Genomic DNA, 20,884 nt, shown 5'->3' on the forward strand with positions numbered 1-20,884 from the left:
GATGCCGTCAGGTCCAGTTGCAGAATCAGAGTCGAGGGTTGACAGAAACTTTTCCACCTTGTCAGGAGGAAAGGACACAGAGTCCAGGAGCAGCTGGGTACGACTGGGTACGGTGGGTACAGAGAGGGATGGGTTTGGGACACAAGATTTAGAGGCAAACACAGAGTTGAGGCATTCAGCTTTTTCAGGTGCGGAGTCAGCTGTGTAGCCGTTTGAGGTAAGGGAGGGGATGGAGAGGGAACAAACACCAGAAACAGATTTGTGGGTGTCAATCATTATGTCAATGCCATTTCTTTTTATTTTCTGATTTTAAAGAATATATTACGTTCTGAATCAAAAACAACGGTTCTGTAATATTAACAGTGAAATAAAGAATTGTGGAGACCAAATACTTTTGTCAATTTCAACTTATTTTTAGAGAAAATTGTGAGTTATCTGAAAAAAGTGCAAGGGTGCCAATATTTTTAGCCACGACTTTAGGCCCACCAGAAAAACCAAGATGGTGGCCATATTGTTTTGTCTGGGTGCCAATGTGGGTGGGGTCTGACTGACAAATGTGGGTGGGGTCTGACTGACAAATGTTGGCATTTCAAAAATCGATCCCCAACAAGAACCAAAAACAACAGCAACAGCAACAACAACCATGTGGAGCTCTTGTGTAAAAATAAAACAGTGCAGGTTTAATTTTTCACTTGAACATTTTTCCTCAGGTGAAACACCATAGCCTACTTTTATAGTTATACGAGGAAAAGTACCTGTCCCAAGTGACGGGAAAAGCTAGCATAGGATCCCGGCTCCTCTCTCCTCTCTCTCTCCTCTCTCTCTCTCCTCTCTCTCTCCTCTCTCTCTCCTCCCTCTCCTCCCTCTCCTCCCTCTCATCTCTCTCCTCCCTCTCCTCCCTCTCCTCCCTCTCCTCCCTCTCATCTCTCTTCCTCTCTCTCTCCCCCACTCCTCTCCTGCATTGCCCTCTCTCCTGCATCCCCCTATCCACCTCTCCATTACCCAGTCCCCTCTCTCCCTTTCTCCCAATCCCCTCCCACTTTTCTGCCTCCCCACTTCACCCGGTCTCCCCTCTCCTTCCCACTTGTCTTCACGTGCTTTTGAACCGCATACGTAACCATGCCAATGTTTTTTTTCAACTAAGTAAATCGATGATTAGCTTTCCAACATTAGATAATCGGGTGAAGGTACAGGGCAGGGGTTGGAGTTCAAAACTGCAGACAGACAATTTTCGGAGCGAAATACGTTGCCAGTGAAAGAAGAAGAAGATGTAGTGTACGGACATACAAGGTACATAGAAACACTCCGCTAGGAGCCGTATCAAAAACAGTCGCTACGTGGACGGCGATCTTACACACTTGTGGTGCTATTTTATTATTAAACAATTCATATTAATAAAGAGATGCATAATAAAAGAATACTGGATTATTTATATATTTTTTATACATCATCAAGGCTTGTGGAAGAGCAAGAACACAGAACAGACAATGACGTTCACCGGAGCAACAAAAGTTGACACAAAGTAGAATCTGAATACAAAATGATCGCTACCAGTGTCCCTGGCCGATAAAAAAAAAAACCACCTTTAGAGGCCATTTTTCCCCGCAAAGCAGGGGTTGGCCTTTTTCGGGGACCGTGGTTGTTGTTGTTTTTTTGGTCCCCTTTTTGAAGCAATGTTTTACGGCCGGATGCCCTTCCTGCCGCCAACCGTGTTTGTCACCTTTTTACGTTATGGGTAGGAAAGCAGGCGGGCCACCAAAAACGGTCGGGCCATGATTTGCTGTATATGCCGTATATGATTTGCTGGTGAATCAAACTTCATAAAAATCAGAATGCACGTTTAAATTACTATTTCTCATGACCCCAACAAATCAAATTTCAGTGCTTTTCATACCAGCAACCTTGTAACTCGTAATCACAAAACACTCCCATCAGCTATTTGATCATCTACCGACTAATATTCAGCAAAAGAATACTATAACAAACTAAAACACACAGGGAATTACCAGTGAACTGGTACTCAATTAGCCGACCTCGGAAGGATGACAGGGTGAGTCAACCCCCCTGGCATTAATTCAGCGATCGACCGGGATTCGAACCCAGGATCCTTGGATCCTAAGCTGGCACCCTAGCCGCTAGCCCAACACCAGGCTTCTCCCTGGCCGATAATAAAATCAAATTAAAAATATGGTGTAAAATAAAAATCAGATCATCAAATACATCAGCTTTTAATAAGCATATATGATACAATAATGATGGGTGCACAATACTCAACACAACACAGAGGATAATAAGCACAAAGTTATAGATTACTTCCGATTAATTATTTGCAATAAGGAAATGGCAAACAGGAACAGGTCAGAGTTGGATTCCAAGCATGCACAGGTCAAAACGTGAGGCGGGATTTCTTTCTTCCTTCCTTCCTTCCGTGTGAGTGCTGCTTCATCAGGATGAAGACTACTGCGGGCAGTGTATAGGCACAGAACGCTGGCTTGATTGCTCGATGCCTCAAAAAATAACAACTCGGGTTATGTAATGAAGCCAAAACATTGCTATTGCTTATGTGCATATACTCGTATATTATATAATACATCATGTTAGTATAGCTTGGATTGATTCCAATTCCACTGGGCCATAAAGGAATTATCTTATAGACAGGAAGGCTTGAAGCCTGAGGCCTACACAAACTGTGTTCCTCAGAACGCCTGTGACGCGGATGAGCTGCAACCTTTTGACATTTGCTGATGCTTTTAAGAGTCGCTGTTGATCTTTTTCACACTGAAGATAAGTGTTGTAGGGAGCTCATGGCGATTGTGAATGCAACACTTCTACAGGGAGCAGTTTTACTTCATGTCCCTCGGGGCCTATTTTATTAGCCCCCGTTGAATTTAGTCCGAAACAGGGGCTTATGGATTTGGTCTCGTCCGCCCGTCTGTCCGCAACCATATCTCGGAGATGTATGGACAGATTTGTTCATACTTGGCAAAAAGACAATACATGACGGTATACATACGCACATCATTTTGTTTAGTGATGCGATCAAAGATGGCCGATTTGCGACCATTTTAGTTGTAAAAAAAACCATTGTCGAACAAACATGTCCTCATCCCTTTCTCGGACATGCAATTGCTGATGTTGTTCAAACTTGGCAAACAGATAAGGAATGATGGTTCACATAAGCACGTCAATTCGTTTTGAGAAAAGATCCAAGATGGCCGACTGACGGCCATTTTGTTACTTAAATGTGTCCCCATCCATTTCTGACATGCATGGACCGATTTTCTTCAAACTTGGCACAAAGACAATAAATGAGTATACTGTTACGCAACTGTGATTAACACCACAGTTACGGATGGCCGATTTGCGAGACTTTAACTCCCGAGGCGAACACTCAATGGCGGACTCAAGTTCAACACAAACGCGCGGAATGGCGGGACACAGCGAAGGCTCCGCAACCTTACCTATTAAAATCAAACACCCAGGAAAACTGCGTTCAGATATATATATAGAAAAGAATATAAGGATTTATTATCGAATAGTAATACAGTGAAAAAGCCGCGCCGGTAAATCTAATAACTCTAAATCGGGACGTCCCCACACGACTGACAGCAAACACGATACGAGGGAGATTATGAATACAAAAATAACACGTCACGTCGTTCAAATGTACGCGGATCCGGCTTATCTGTCGTTCGTCGTCTTGGTGGCGGCCGTCCACACCGCTCCTTTTGGCCCGATCGCACACCACCAGGTCCTTCGCTCCAAGCTCCACGAGGCCCCGCTCCAAGCACCACGCGTCCGACGCGTGGCCAGCAGCTTCACACGAGGACGATCTCCACAAGGCCCGTGCACCAATGGTTCAACGGAGGGCTCGACTTGCAACGAACTGCTGCGAACTGCCGCGTGCTCTGTGGGCTTGGTGTGCTCGGTGTGTGAACGAACTCTCCACCAACTGCCTTCGGGGAGCTTTTCCACCAACTGCCTTCGGGGAGCTTTTCCACCAACTGTGTCTCTGCGTCGACTGTGTGCTCCAACCAACTCCTACGAACTCTCTGGTGTCTGCCTGCGTCTGCCACGAACTCAACTCCTGAAAATTCTGAAATGGCGTCCGACCGTCGCATATATTGGTGGCCGATCACGTCCCATTGGCGCACTCCTCAGCCAATCACAGCCTCCCAACTCGCCCAGGTCACGCCCTCTGCGGCATGCGACTCCTGACATCTCCCGTCCGCGACCCCCCCCCCCCCCCCCCCCCGCGGTCGTTTTGTAACATGTAACACGCGAGGTTGGTAGGCCTTTGAGGTGCGAACGGCGGCGGCCAACCGTGGCGGTGTTTTTGGCCTGGTTTCCTGTCTATTTATTACGAAGTCAATGTCAGGGAAAGGGAATTATTTAATGTTGCGCTAAGGACCTAACTAATGTTTATGTGGTTTGCAGTGCCATAATGGACAAAGGTTTGACTACCAGGTGAGACTCACAGGGGCGTTACCTTTAATCCCTCACTATTTAACACTCGGACCTCCAGGTAGATCCACAATCATACATCTTACCCCGACAAACGCCTAAACATCAAGAACTTATTACATGTAGAGTCCCTGTCACGACAGCCGAATACCTACCTATTCAGATCTACCTAGCTCTAGATATTGCTCTACCAAATTCATAACACAGCCCCCCCCCTGGAACCGTAGCTCCTGCAAGGTTCACCGCAGGCGCTACCATTCCAGCCTTAACACTTACTGTCACACACTTAATTAACCTATTAAATAAATCAGGAAGGGCTGTGGGAAGTGAGTCGGACTACCTACCTACACTTCCTTAACATGCTGAACCCCTTAACCATCATGCAAGTATGTACATTTTCTTCGTTGTTCCTGTGGAGGGAGGAAACAACAACACACAACACTAACTTAACCACAAAACTTAACCATCTTTCCAAACTCAAAACTCTAACCTTTTTACATACCCCGGTCTACAGACCGCGTCCCCCGGTGGATGCCACAAGACACAACCTTACCTGCGGGGCCATCCCCAATGCATCCCCCTAAATTTCCACGGGCCCTGTCCAGATGTTACAGGTGAGTGACACGGCTCGGTGGATTTCGCCCACATTCATGCTACACAGACCCCTTAACCACTCATTCTCATTCCATAGGTCATCAAGGCATTTCAAAAATCAACAAAGCACTTATTTCAATACACCCCCTGCAGGACCATGGCATTGATGTCATTCACGTGGGTGTGCATTCCTCAACTAGGCAGCGGGGAGGTACCGCACAAAAAGATGGTGGGGGCGCATCAGGCTGTGGTGCCCGCAGTCCCAAAAACAAGTCAACCGACTTACAAGTTCATTGCCCCCCCCCCCCCTTTACCTCTTGGCCCGTGACAGCCCAACAGCCCCTTTCCGCCGTTACCTCGCCGGTGAGGGTCTCCACACACACCAGGCTCCTTTGCCTCCTGCTTTCGCGCAGCAACACGAGTCACCGGGGGACTTCCTCACCCCGCGGCGCCCAACCAGACCCTCCACCGACGAGCTCCAATTTCCAGTTACCACCGGCTGCCAGGGGTAATTGCCGCAGAGGGGGGCCCACAGGCATCGCTCCTCAGAGCTTGCTCTGTACCTGCGGACACACACACCTTCCCCACCCACAAGACCCCAAAACACACTTCCTCCCCCGCTGCCATTCAATTCTCCACACAACTCAGCACAATTCAGTACAATTCCATAGATGGTGTAAAAGGTGTTACAAGGCTTGCCATGGCCTGCCACATGTGAAATCCCCCAGTTCACATTTAAACCATCACACATTTCCAAAAGCACATTTCCAAAAGCACAAGTATCGCCCCTCATTATCTCCAATAATCATCACTCACTCTCCAGGTTCCACTCTCACGACCACATCAAAACACCTAACCACAATACAAAAACATACGCCACCCACAAGACACTGTGTGGCTCCCATTCCATCCCCTCACCGGCCATGTCATCACTCTCACCCGCCTCCCAACTCCAATTTACATGTCCCCAATTTCCAAAGCAAATCCTGAAGCCTGGGACAGTACTCCTCAAAACACTCACCTCAAGTGCAGGTAGTTGCAGGTTGGTCAGATCCAAAGGTGCCATCCACCCATACAATTCCCAAAATTTCACATTGGGCCTACCAAATACTTCCAAATTTCTCTTTTGTCCCCACTACACTGGCAGGTATGTGGATCCGCATCCAACGGTGATCATCACTACACAACTACCTGTGGCCACGACAGCTCTGCACCTCTACCGTGCAAGGGTCACCGGGACAAGGTGAGCAGTCAAAACGCCAACATGGCCCATGAGTGTCCATAAGGGTGCGACCCACCATCCTTCCTTCGGCCCCCCTGCGAGGAACACAGCTGCAGCAGCCCCAGCTGGCCAATGTGGTGAGCACTTGCTGCCAAAACACACACTACCGCACACACAACCTCGGCCCTGGGGGGCACGGTCGCAGTGCGTGGCATCCCTACAGCCACGTCCCCTGCACCTCCCCATCATCCCCCAGTCCGACTACAGAACTGCAGCCCCCCAGTGCTCACCCACACTTGACCACACCAAGGTCCAGTCAACAGCCATGCTCCACCAGGAGACCCACCCAGAAGACATGGTCCACACACCTCGGACACGCACAGCACCACGTTGACCCTCAGGCTACACAACTACATCCCCATCATCCCGCGTCCCAAATATCAGCACAGTTGCCCCCGCAACCAGTTGAAAGCTGTGTCTTGCTACCCTATTAATTTTATCACAGCCTCCAACACTTTGGTCTACACACCTGGATCAATAATGGCGTCACTGTACAGTGTCCACCATGGCATTTCAAAATCCACCCTTAAATTTCCATCTAACCCACAGATTACCCATGCTAAACATTTATCACATTTCACTAACCTCACCAAAGAAGGATGCTTTGCCATACACATGCCAGCCGAGCATGGCCCATATGCTCGGCTCGTTACACATCTCCCGATTCACATCCCCATGGCTCTCTTCCCAACCCGAGAGTCCATAAATCATAACGGAGCATCTGTGGAAGGTCACTCACACCATCACGTTCCACAGATGCCCCAATGGTTGTCCGGCAGGCTATCTCCATCCCTGTCCATTCGGTTTGACCCGCGTCCATAGACCAACCACCATGCCAGGTCACCACATGCTGGTTGTCCCAGAGTCTCAGGGAGAGGGTGTCAGGTCGCATGCCCGGGTGATCACTACATCAGGCCCAAGCTGGCCATCTGCAGTGCCACCACCAAAGCGCGACCCACAACACCTCCCCCTAGTGGTCCTCAATATTTGCCATCCCAGGCTTGAGAAACCACCTCGGACCTCCCTGGAGGTCTTAACCCCCACCAGGGTCCGGTGACCCTGCCGGCCCGAGCCACCAGCTCGGACGGCGCCCCGATGGACAAGGGACGCCACACTCCACCAGACCCCCCGTGGGACCCAGGTCGTACCTCGACACCCAAGGCTGGACCCCACGTCCAAATCTCGCCATCACAGCCCCCCAGCTGGCCGGCATACCCAAATTTTGAAAGGGGCAACTTTTGCCCGAGGCCATCCCCCATGACCTCTCCATGTCCAAATCCCGCAGCCCGGGGACCAATCCCCACCATGGCTGCTCCAAATCACTTTCCCATTGTAATTTTATTTTAAATTTTCTTTTACAAATTTTCATTCCCACTGCCAAACCGCAGCTGCAGGGAACAATCTCTACCACCGGTTGTTCTGCCCCTCCCTGCAGTTGATCCAAATTCCCTACAGGGACCAAATCTCCAGAAGCTCTATCTCCCGATTCTCCAAGATCCAAATCCAGCCCGGAGCCAACACACTCCCCCAACTGGTTGTCCAATTTTGGAGCCTCTGTTTCCAAATAGCAGTGTACAGTGAGCGTCCCCTCGGTCATTCCAACCACCTCCTCGGACCAACTCACCTCATCACCCAGGCTCCTTTGGGCCTGAACAAGCTCTACCTCCATGGGACTGTCACAGGTCTCCAGCCGCTCCTGCATAAAATCACTCACCCTTTCATTATCCATTAGTGGCCCCCACAGGCCTTTCTCAATTAACCCTTGCTCCTGCTCTTTTATGCGGGTTTCCAACCCCCTCACCTCCTCGGCCAATTTGCCCCCCTGCCGGTTGAGCAGTCCCCATTCCTCACTCTGCTGTAGCATTCTGGCATCCACCCGGCCCCGATAGCCTTCCAGGTCCCCATTTGCTTTATCAATTCGAGCATTTGTGGCACCAATCTGACCCTCCAACTTTTCCCCCATTTGGACAGCCTGCGTCACGCCCTCCTCTATTTTTGACATTAATTCTTCCCGTTTCAATTCAATTTCCACCCCTATGGCTTTTTCCATCTCCCCCATTTGAGTTTCTACTTTACCCTCAAATTTCCCCAGTCTGTCCGTAATTTGGTTTTGCACTCTCCCTTCTATGCCATCAATTCGTTCCCCCAGCTGCTGTGCCATTTCCCCAATTTTTCCTTCCAATTGTTCATTCCTTTCCTTTATTTCATTCCCTTGTTCATTCATTTGTTCATTCATCACCTCCATTTTTCCCTCCAATCCATCGATTTTGCTGTCCATCCCTTCGATTTGTTCTTTCAATCCCTCCTTTAATCCTTCAATTTTATCACTCTGGGCATTCAGTTCCCCTTTTAACCCATCAATTTTATTTCCCATTCCTTCAATGTGTCCCTCCAATCGATCACTCATTTCTCCCATATTTTTTTTAATGTTATTTTCCATCCCTTCCATTTTTCGAAGCAATTGACCCAACATCTGGTCGGTTGTCGGGGCCGTTCCTACTGCTCCCGACTCCCCGGTAGGGGAGGGGGATAAGTTGGTGCTCGGGACGGGGGAGGTTCCAAGGCTCACCTCGACATTTAATTCCCCTATTTCCGGCTCACTCCCAACGCTGACGGAGGCCTCGCTGCGTACTTCCATTTCGTCGACCTCCGACATCCGCTTTTCGGAAGGTCGTTCCCCGCGCGCGTATTTATTTTAATAATTCCTGAAACACAATTTAAATTTGACGAAGACGCGATATCGCGCTCCGTTTGCCCAATTGATTATCAAATTTCCCCGCCTCAACTATAAAAATTTTGCGTTCGAACGTCGAGCGCAATGTACGCCCGACCGTGTCGATGTCGCCCCGCGGACAAAAAAATTTGTCCGACCGTGTCGATGTCTCGCCGCGGACAAAAAAATTTGTCCGACGGGTTCAAATCCTACACTCCTGACACCACTTGTTACGCAACTGTGATTAACACCACAGTTACGGATGGCCGATTTGCGAGACTTTAACTCCCGAGGCGAACACTCAATGGCGGACTCAAGTTCAACACAAACGCGCGGAATGGCGGGACACAGCGAAGGCTCCGCAACCTTACCTATTAAAATCAAACACCCAGGAAAACTGCGTTCAGATATATATATAGAAAATAATATAAGGATTTATTATCGAATAGTAATACAGTGAAAAAGCCGCGCCGGTAAATCTAATAACTCTAAATCGGGACGTCCCCACACGACTGACAGCAAACACGATACGAGGGAGATTATGAATACAAAAATAACACGTCACGTCGTTCAAATGTACGCGGATCCGGCTTATCTGTCGTTCGTCGTCTTGGTGGCGGCCGTCCACACCGCTCCTTTTGGCCCGATCGCACACCACCAGGTCCTTCGCTCCAAGCTCCACGAGGCCCCGCTCCAAGCACCACGCGTCCGACGCGTGGCCAGCAGCTTCACACGAGGACGATCTCCACAAGGCCCGTGCACCAATGGTTCAACGGAGGGCTCGACTTGCAACGAACTGCTGCGAACTGCCGCGTGCTCTGTGGGCTTGGTGTGCTCGGTGTGTGAACGAACTCTCCACCAACTGCCTTCGGGGAGCTTTTCCACCAACTGCCTTCGGGGAGCTTTTCCACCAACTGTGTCTCTGCGTCGACTGTGTGCTCCAACCAACTCCTACGAACTCTCTGGTGTCTGCCTGCGTCTGCCACGAACTCAACTCCTGAAAATCTGAAATGGCGTCCGACCGTCGCATATATTGGTGGCCGATCACGTCCCATTGGCGCACTCCTCAGCCAATCACAGCCTCCCAACTCGCCCAGGTCACGCCCTCTGCGGCATGCGACTCCTGACATCTCCCGTCCGCGACCCCCCCCCCCGCGGTCGTTTTGTAACACGTAACACGCGAGGTTGGTAGGCCTTTGAGGTGCGAACGGCGGCGGCCAACCGTGGCGGTGTTTTTGGCCTGGTTTCCTGTCTATTTATTACGAAGTCAATGTCAGGGAAAGGGAATTATTTAATGTTGCGCTAAGGACCTAACTAATGTTTATGTGGTTTGCAGTGCCATAATGGACAAAGGTTTGACTACCAGGTGAGACTCACAGGGGCGTTACCTTTAATCCCTCACTATTTAACACTCGGACCTCCAGGTAGATCCACAATCATACATCTTACCCCGACAAACGCCTAAACATCAAGAACTTATTACATGTAGAGTCCCTGTCACGACAGCCGAATACCTACCTATTCAGATCTACCTAGCTCTAGATATTGCTCTACCAAATTCATAACAATACATATGCAGAAGATTTTGTTTTGTCATCTGTCCAAAGATTTCTGACTGACAGCCTTTAACTCCCTAACCCTAACAACTCCGCACATGTTGTACTTGTGCACTCTCTTCAATCCCACTCATCCCTCCAGGTCTTTAAAACAGCTGTTCACCACCATCTCTTGTCTTCCCCCATCCCAAACCTTGATATTTTCTACCCCTGTCAATTCACCCCAAATCCACTTTTCTGATTTTTTGGGTTTGTTTGTTTTGTGGCCTGCTGGGCCTCTTGATTTTTTTGGTGGCCCGCCTGCATTTTTGGTGGCCCGACCGTGTATGATTTGCTGGTGAATCAAACTTCATAAAAATCAGAATGCACGTTTAAATTACTATTTCTCATGACCCCAACAAATCAAATTTCAGTGCTTTTCATACCAGCAACCTTGTAACTCGTAATCACAAAACACTCCCATCAGCTATTTGATCATCTACAGACTAATATTCAGCAAAAGAATACTATGACAAACTAAAAGTTGATAATTGTCTAGAAACCATTTCCGCTGTGATTGTCTTTTTTTAAGCATTAAGAAAGAAAGAAAGAAAGAAAGAAAGAAAGAAAGAAGGAAGAAAAAGCAATAAGAAACCCGAATATAGAGTTAAAAACCTACGACACACACACACACACACGCACGCACGCACGCACGCACGCACGCACGCACGCACACACACACACACACACACACACACACACACACACACACACACACACACACACACACACACACACACACACACACACACACACAGCTTGGGGGACGTTCCGTCACCGTCACTGCCCAGGACACTCTGGGTACCAGCGACGTCATAAATATGTCACCGCTTTTCTCACCACACTCATCGGGGCATTCCTCCTCCACAGTCCACATGAATGCCAAGCGATGGGGATTTTCCATGCTCTATCCTTTTAAATGCTGAATGTCAAGCAAGGAAGCAGCACGTATCATTTTTAAAGTCGTTGGCATGATTCGCACTGGTCCAATCGGGATGGGTGTTTTTAGGAGACACCATCTCCTTACTGGATGGCCGTTTATTTTTTATTTTTTTATTTTTTGTATACAAGATCGAGGCTCGTGTAAGAGCTAACATTAAGGACAAAAAAACAAATGGACACATAAGACAAAATAAAGGGAGCGGGAGACAAGATGGGGAGAGAGGGGGAAGCACACAAGTATAACATTTGAGAGCAGGGACATCGAGAGATCTGTGGGAGGGAGAGGGCTTGGGGGGAGGAGGTGTGGGAAAAGGGGTGGGGCGAGGGAAAGGTAAAAAAAAACACATGGAAAATAAAGGGAGCGGGAGACAAGATGGGGAGAGAGGGGGAAGCACACAAGTACAATATTTGAGAGCAGGGACATCGAGAGATCTGTGGGAGGGAGAGGGCTTGGGGGGAGGAGGTGTGGGAAAAGGGGTGGGGGGAGGGAAGGGTTAAAAAAAAAACACATGGACACAGCTCGGACTTCCAGGAAAGAAGTCGGTATTTCGGAAAAGGGTATCTGGGGTGAATTAATGGGGGTAGAAAAGATCAAGGTTTTGGATGGGGGAAGATAAGAGATGGTCATGAACAGCTGTTTTGAAGACCTGGAGGGAGGGGTGGGATTGAAGAGAGTGAGGGAGTTTGTTCCAGAGGCGGGAGAAAAGAGGAATGAAAGAGTGAAGGTGAGCAGAGAGTCTTAATTTTGGCAGTTTCACCAGAAGAGGGTTGATGGCAGATCTTGTGCGACCTGTAGGAGTATTTTTATTTGGGGGACAGAACACAGACAAGAGGGGGGGTTGGGGGGTCTAGGCCAGAGAGGATTCGGTCGAAGACAGAAAGACCACCGTTGGCTCCTTTTAGCTGATCCACACTTTATGCACAACAGGTGTTGTTTTTAATCCTAGCAAGGTGTCACAGTCACCCTCTCCTCTCGCAAAGGCAGTAGCAGAGCAGTTAAGAGGAAGCATCGTTCATTTTTTCAGGAAAGCACCAAATTTGGCACAGATGTAGTATGGACCTATACAATTGTTTTCCTGAGGGGCACCCAAAAATTCAGAACCCCTGGTGGCCGCCATATTGAATTTCAACATGACCACCCTCTGTGACCTATTTCCCTCAATAACTTCTATACTATGAGTGGTCTTGGTCTTGTATTGTGGTCTTGGCAATAGCACACTACTTTACCTACCAGTCACACGGTGTGGAGGAACTCTGGATTGCCATTGGCACTGGTAAAAGCTACCGCTACCTTGCCATCCATAAAATTGCCACCGGCCTTGGCCGCAGGAAGTCCGAGTCTTTGCCATTATTTCATGCCTTCACTGGCTGCGACACAGTGTCATTTTTTGCCCAAATTGGGAAAAAGACAGCCTGGAAGGCTTGGGAGGCATACCCCAGCATCACGCAGACCTTTCATGCTCTCGCTTATAGGCCATCTGTGGACGCTATTACTATGGAACTACAGAGCATAGAAAGATATGTTGCCATCCTCTATGACCGGACTACCGAGATAAAGACAGTGAATGACATGCGCCGACACTTGTTCACGAAGAAGGCAAGAACAATTGATCACATTCCCCCAACAGCAGACGCCTTCGAACAACACCTAAAACGTGCATGTTTTCAGGCTGGACACGTATGGAGTCAGGCACTTGTGCCCTACCCAGAACTTCCATCACCAGCTGATTGGGGCTGGATGAAAAGAGGGACTTCTTGGACACCAATTTGGACCACAATACCACTGATACAGGAGGCATGTTCAGAGCTTACAAGCTGCCATTGTAAGTCGGCCTGTAAAGGCAACTGTAAATGCTCCAGGGCAAATCTGCCCTGCACATCACTGTGTGACTGCGATGGACAGTGCTTGTAGTACTACGCGTCTGTGCGAGAGCCTCCACCTTTCAAGTGCCCACAATATTTTAAGTTAAAACTGTAACTGTGTATAACTTTGATTAATTAATACCATTCCATTGTTATCAGAGACCAATAAAACAATGTGTATCACTTGGAATTGACATTTTACCTAAAATACTATGAGAGATTCAAGGAAAATGGAAACACCAAGGTGGCCATCTTGAAATTAAAGATGATGGATGCCAATCTTTATGCAATTGATCCCATTGGATTCAGAGACCATGAAAACATGGGGTAAGACACGGGAACTGTGGTGTTATCGCTCATAGTATAGAAGTTATTGAGGGAAATAGGTCACAGATCTTGATCTCTGGCTCTCTTGAAAATCCTCTCTATCTCTTTGCTGACGACTCTACTCTCTGTCGCTCCATTCCTCATCCCTCAGATCGGCAGTGTGCAGCCTCCTCACTCTCTGCAGACCTGGACAAAATCACAGACTGGGCAAACAAATGGAACACGTCTATCAATCCTGATAAATCTCACACTCTTACGATGTCTCTCCGAAAAGACCGACTGGAAAACCCTCCCATCCACTTTCTGAATAATCCTCTCCAAGAAGTTCTGTCACTCAAGCTTTTGGGTCTCACTATTTGCCATGATCTTTCCTGGGAAAACCACATTTCAAATCTGGCCTCCAAAGCCAGTCGCCGACTGGGCATCCTCCGTCGTGCGAAGTCCTTCCTTGGCACACCTGAGCTCCTCACCACATACAAGGCTTTTATCCGCAGCTCTATGGAATACTGCTCTCCCCTCTGGTCTGGTGCTCCTGCCTCACACCTAGCCCGTCTTCACGCTGTTGAAACCAAAGCGTTCAGAATCATTGGAATCTCCCGCGATGAAGCTAACTCCAAGGGCCTTTCACTCACTCACCGCAGGCAGGTTGGTGGTCTTTCCGTCTTCTACCGACTCCTCTCTGGCCTTGCCCCCCCCCCAGCCCTCTCTGGGCTGTCCCCCAAATATTCCTACAGGTCGCACAAGATCTGCCTGCAACCCTCTTATGGTTAAACTGCCAAAATCAAGACTTTCTGCCCACCTTCACTCCTTCATTCCTCTTTTCTCCCACCTCTGGAACAAACTCCCTCACTCTCTTCAATCCCACTCCACCCTCCAGGTCTTTAAAACAGCTGTTCACCACCATCTCTTATCCTCCCCCATCCAAAACCTTGATCTTTTCTACCCCCGCTAATTTCGGTCCCCTTGTGTTTTATACCTCTTCCCCCCCCCCCCCCTCCCCTTCCCACGCCTCCTGCCCCCAAGCCCTCTCCCTCCCACACTTCTCCCTGCTCTCAAATGTTGTGGTTGTGTGCTTCCCCTTCTCTCCCCATCTTGTCTTCCGCTCCCTCTTTTTGTATATTTTGTTTGTCTGGTTGATTTGTTTGTGAAATAAATGTTAGCTCTTTCACGAGCCTTGATTCAGTATACAAAAAAAAAAAAAAAAAAAAAAAAAACAGAGGGCGGTCATGTTGAAATTCAATATGGCGGCCACCAGGGCTTCTGAATTTTTGGGCGCCCCTCAGGAAAACAATTGTATAGGTCCATACTACATCCGTGCCAAATTTGGTGCTTTCCTGAAAAAATGAACGATACGCCATATTTTTCGGTCTTAACTGCCTAAGTACAGTGAGAGGTGTCGGTTTAGTCGCTGACAACCCGACCATGCAGCAGGTAGGGTCGCATGTTACCAGTGGTAGTCCCAAAAGACTGACTTGACCAGTTACATTGCACTATAATTTATAGAATATTATGGGAATAATGTGTCATATTACATGGCAGATCATTAAAACATCCCTTGTTTAATGAATGACAGTCACAGTAAAATGTGTACCATAACCTGTTAACGGTTAAAAAAACGTTTTATTTATGCCACCCTCCCTATAATTAATGACCGGCCCCTAAACATCCCACCAAATCTTAGAGATGCATAGGGCAACTTTCTATACCCCTTCTCCCCTTCCCCAACCCTGACACCAACATTAAAATGTCTATACAAATATAATCCATTGGGGGGAAAAAATAATGACACTTTCTGCAGTTTTCCATGATAGGTACCACCAAGACCAGATTATTAAGCTCTGCTGCCTATTTATAAATAAATAAATAAAAATAAAAATAAACTACAGTAACTGACACCTCTCCAATATTTCATTTATACTGTACAGTAACCGACACCTCACAAATATTTATTTATTTGCACTGTACAATAACTGATGCCTCACAAATATTTATTTATACTGTACAATAAGCGACACCTCTTAAATACGAGGTATTTATTTGTTTTTACTGTGTAATAACTAATAACCGACGTCTCGGAAATATTTATATATACTGTAGAATAACTGACACGTCGCAAGTAGTTATTTATTTATACTGTACAGTAACCGACACCTCACAAATATTTATTTATTTATACTGTGCAATAACTGATGCCTCACAAATATTTATACTGTACAATAACCAACACCTCTTAAATACGAGGTATTTATTTGTTTTTACTGTATAACAACCGACACCTCACAAATATTTATTTATTTATTTATACTGTGCAATAACTGATGCCTCACAAATATTTATACTGTACAATAACAGACACCTCTTAAATACAAGGTATTTATTTGTTTTTACTGTAAAATAACCGACGCCTCGGAAATATATATTTATTTATACTGTACAATAACTGATACGTCGCAAATATTTATTTATACAGTAAAATAACTGACGCCTCGCAAATATTTCTTTAATTATACTTATCCTCTTCGCCCCAATGGGACATAAAGGTGCTTATTATTATTTATTTATACTGTATTGACGCCTCGCAAATATTTATTTACACTGTACAGTAACCGACGCCTCACAAATATTAATTTATACTGTACAATAACCGACACCTCTTAAATACGAGGTATTTATTTGTTTTTACTGTTTAATAACCGACGCCTGGGAAATATTTATTTATTTATATTGTACAATAACTGACACGTCGCAAATATTTATTTATACTGTACAGTAACCGATTCCTCACAAATATTTATTTATACTGTACAATATCTGACAGTCAAAAATATTTATTTATTTATACTTATCCTCTTCGTCCCAATGGGACATAAGGCTGCTTATTATTATTTATTTATACTGTACCGACGCCTCGCAAATATTTATTTATACTGTACAGTAACCGACGCCTCCAAATATTTATTTATATTGTACCGACGCCTCCAAATATTTATTTATACTGTACAATAACTGACACCTCGCAAATATTTATTTATACTGTACAATAACTGACGCCTCACAAAATATTTATTTATACTGTACAGTAACCGACGCCTCGCAAATATTTATTTATACTGTACAGTAACCGACGCCTCCAAATATTTATTTATACTGTACCGACGCCTCCAAATATTTATTTATACTGTACAATAACTGACACCTCGCAAATATTTATTTCTACTGTACAATAACTGACGCCTCACAAAATATTTATTTATACTGTACAGTAACCGACGCCTCGCAAATATTTATTTATACTGTACCGACGCCTCGCAAATATTTATTTATACTGTACCGACGCCTCGCAAATATTTATTTATACTGTACCGACGCCTCGCAAATATTTATTTATACTGTACCGACGCCTCGCAAATATTTATTTATACTGTACAATAACTGACGCCTCACAAAATATTTATTTATACTGTACAGTAACCGACGCCTCGCAAATATTTATTTATACTGTACCGACGCCTCGCAAATATTTATTTATACTGTACAATAACTGACACCTCACAAAATATTTATTTATACTGTACAGTAACCGACGCCTCGCAAATATTTATTTATTTATACTGTACAATGTGTTCCCCGTGCCTCTGACTGTACGGAAATACAGTATACCTGTACATCGTGTGCCAACACTGAACAGCTTCCAATCCATCAAACACAATGGATGCTCATGAACACACGAGTTACACTGGACGGACAGACCGAACACACAATGACCGTTTCAAACCAAAAAGACCCGTCAACAACACGACGGCGACCCCGGAACCGCCGCGGTGACGATTCAAATTCACGTAAACAAGAACGGCGGCTCGTATTTAAACTCCGGAATAAGCTGCAATAACCGCATCGAGTGGTGCACTGTACGATAAGGGAAGGCGCACGCGCACACACGCGCACTGTACGCTTCACCCAAGACCCTACAGCTACACAGTGCGCACTGTACTAGGCCGACACCCCCTGTCCCACACTCACCGGGACCAAACTCCGGTAAGGTGTCGCCGCCGGTCTTGTCCTGCTCCCGGATCCACGACAGCAGCAGCGCGTCCTTGTCCTCGCTTGGGGCCTCACCAAGTGCTTCAAGAATGTCTTGCTGGTGGAAGAGGAGCGATGCCACAGGCAGCGCCATGACGACCACAGATACCGGAGCAGGGCAAGATCGACCGCCCTGCCGACACCGGGAGTGTCCAATGGGCGTGCTCGGCCGCCATTTTAGTAAGCAAGTGTGAGGGTAAGCAATTTTATTACCATGTTTCATCTAAGGTCTTATTGCTCTGACAGTTACTAGTTTTATGCTTTTAAAAATAAACTTTTTTAAATGTTCACTTTACTTTCAAATTTGTTTAATAAAAGAAGTCAATGCTCCATGTTTTATAAAATAAGAATGAGTCAATGTTTTATAAAATAAGAAGAAGAACTATGAGAACATGGTGAAATAAATGAGTTTTTAGTATTAAACACTTGTCTTATTTATTATGGTAGTATTTTAAAATGGCATATTCACCATGTAGTGAGTGAGTCAACGTTTAAAGTGAATAGTGGTGATGTGCGATATAGTGATTGGTATTGTGGAAATGTAAGACTGAAAAGAGAAAAGCCCATCGGGCATGTGTCTGTTTTTGCACGTGCGTGTATTTGTGTTTGTGTGTCTCTCTCTCTCTTTGTGTGTGTGTATGTGTGTGTTTGTGTCTGTGTATGTGTGTGTGTATGGGTGTGTCTGTTTGTGTGTGTGTGTGTGTGTGTGTGTCTGTGTGTGCATGTGTGTGTGCGCGTGTGTATGCCTGTCCATAGGTGTGTGTGGCTGTCCGTATGTGTGTATGTCTGTCCGTATGTGTGTGTCTGTCCGTATGTGTGTATGTCTGTCCGTATGTTTGTGTGTGTGTGTGTGTCTGTGTGTGTGTGTGTGTATGTGTGTGTAGTGTGTGTCTGTATGCGCTTGTATGTGTGTTTGGGGGAGGTTGGAGGAGGAGGGATGGCACTCGGTCTATGAACACCACAAGTCTGAATATGAATACAAACGAAAGGGAAATATGAAACGATGCCATATATTTAACTTCCTAGTTCCTACCCATCCCTCCTCCTCCAAAAAAATTATTGGAAAAAATTTGAAATTAAACACAAAAAAACAAGGAGAGATAAATTCAACCCCCCATGCCAAATAAATAAATAACATATTCAGGTGATGTCGCCGTGTGGCACGTAGAGACGGAATTGGGAGGGACCGATGTACAACAAACAGCACCAAGGTGACAAGTCAATATTGTGTCCCAGGAATTTGTATGTTTCAGTTTAAACCCAAATGTTATTTTTATTCTTTTTAATTCCTTTCTTGTAACAAAAGCACCAGTGATTCTACCATCCTGTCACCAAAGTAAAGCATTTCACTCAGAATGCAATTAATCCCATTCATTTACACACGAAAACTAGCTAGACAAGAAACCTGCCTTTAAATTGATGTTCCCTCCCCTCATTTGTACTAAAAAGAAAAAGAAAATCTTCAATCTCACCATTCAGTGCGAAGTCAGTGCCGGAGTGGTCATGGAGCACCGTTGACTAAAATACTAAAATGGCGGACGTTTCACCCCAATGAGTACTTTACTGTTTTGTATGGGTTTACAGATGAGTGGTTTATCTTTCCCTGCTCGAGTATCTTTGATGACAACACAGCAACCAGCGGACCCAGACAACCTTGGGTGTGATTCATTACAAACTTCTGCATCTCGATCATGATGATATATGTTTGATACATGTGCTTGTTCCATCCTGGAGTTGGAAAGAAGATTGACGAGAAGAGGAAGAAGTTCAAGGAGTGGCAGAAGGCGAAGGGTACGGGAGCAGAAACAGCAGAGCATGAAAGTTATAAGGCAGCCAGGAAGGCTGCAAAGAAAGAGGTAGAAAAGGCGCAGGAGGCATGTAGGAAAATGTTCGGAGAACGCTTGGATTCGGAAGAGGGTCAGAGAGCGGTATTCAGGATTGCAAAGCAGATAGCGAAAGAGAGGTGTGATGTGATGGGGGTGAGTTGCTTGAAGGATGAAGTGGGACAAATCGTTGTGGACCCAGATGGAACTAGAACTGCCACTTTAAAACTGCTGGCAGTGATGACCTGTTTACTCGCACCCACTTTTGATGCAACCCCACTGTTGATACAACCCCACTTTTGATACAACCCCACTTGTGATACAACCCCACTTTCATTGGACATGCTTTGACACAACCCCCTTGGATACAACCCCGACAAACACACACACACACACACACACACACACACACACACACACACATCCCCCCACACACACACACACATTCCCCCTACCCCCCACCCACATACACACACATACACACACACAAACACATGCACACAGCCCCCCCCACCCCCAACACACACACACAAACACACACACATATCCCCCACCCCTAACACACACACAAACACATGCACACATCCCCGCACCCCCCCCCAACCCTAACACACATGCACACACACAAACACCCCCACACCCCTCCCCCCACACGAACACCCCTCCACACATACACCCCTCCACACACACACATATCCACCCGCCCCCTCACACCCACACACACATACACACACACGCACATCCACACATCCACACACACAAACACACGCACACATCTCCCCACCCCACTCCCAACACACACACACACACACACACCCTCCACACATACACACACACACACACACACACATATCCATCCCCCCCTCCTCCACATGCACACCCCAACCCCTCCACACACACACACATATCCCCCCCCCCCCAACCCACACACACACACACATATCCCCCCCCCCCCAACCCACACACACACACACACAGACATCCACACACACGCACATCCATACACACACACAAACACACACACACATCCCCCCCACCCCATCCATTTTTAAGAATATTTTCGTTTAATTAACGATATCTGCCACCCGTGGAAGAACGTCCTGCCGTGGCATGACGTCATCCGTGGCCCGTGCCGTATGTCAGCGTAGAACGAAGTATCCCGTCGATCGAACTTGGTCAAATTTTTCATGATTGTCACCAA

The 20,884-nt window shown here is 46.6% G+C and overlaps 1 protein-coding gene across 3 annotated transcripts in view; it reads right to left on the reverse strand.

The window, feature by feature from the left end:
* The window catches only part of NHLRC2 (NHL repeat containing 2), a 277,896-nt gene extending 259,850 nt beyond the window's left edge, over nucleotides 1–18,046 (reverse strand). For 2 of the 3 annotated variants that reach the window (XM_078773795.1, XM_078773793.1), the window contains exon 1: nucleotides 17,801–18,019. In XM_078773795.1, the coding sequence (XP_078629921.1) occupies nucleotides 17,801–17,954 (154 nt within the window). In that variant the 5' untranslated portion in view covers nucleotides 17,955–18,019. Of the gene's footprint in view, nucleotides 1–17,800 lie in introns of all 3 variants that reach the window. The other variant, XM_078773794.1, reaches the window with a different exon arrangement.
* Between the last annotated feature and the right edge of the window lie 2,838 nt (nucleotides 18,047–20,884).

Source organism: Myxine glutinosa, chromosome 3 (assembly GCF_964187855.1).
Source record: "Myxine glutinosa chromosome 3, kmMyxGlut1.1, whole genome shotgun sequence".
NCBI lineage: Eukaryota > Metazoa > Chordata > Myxini > Myxiniformes > Myxinidae > Myxine > Myxine glutinosa.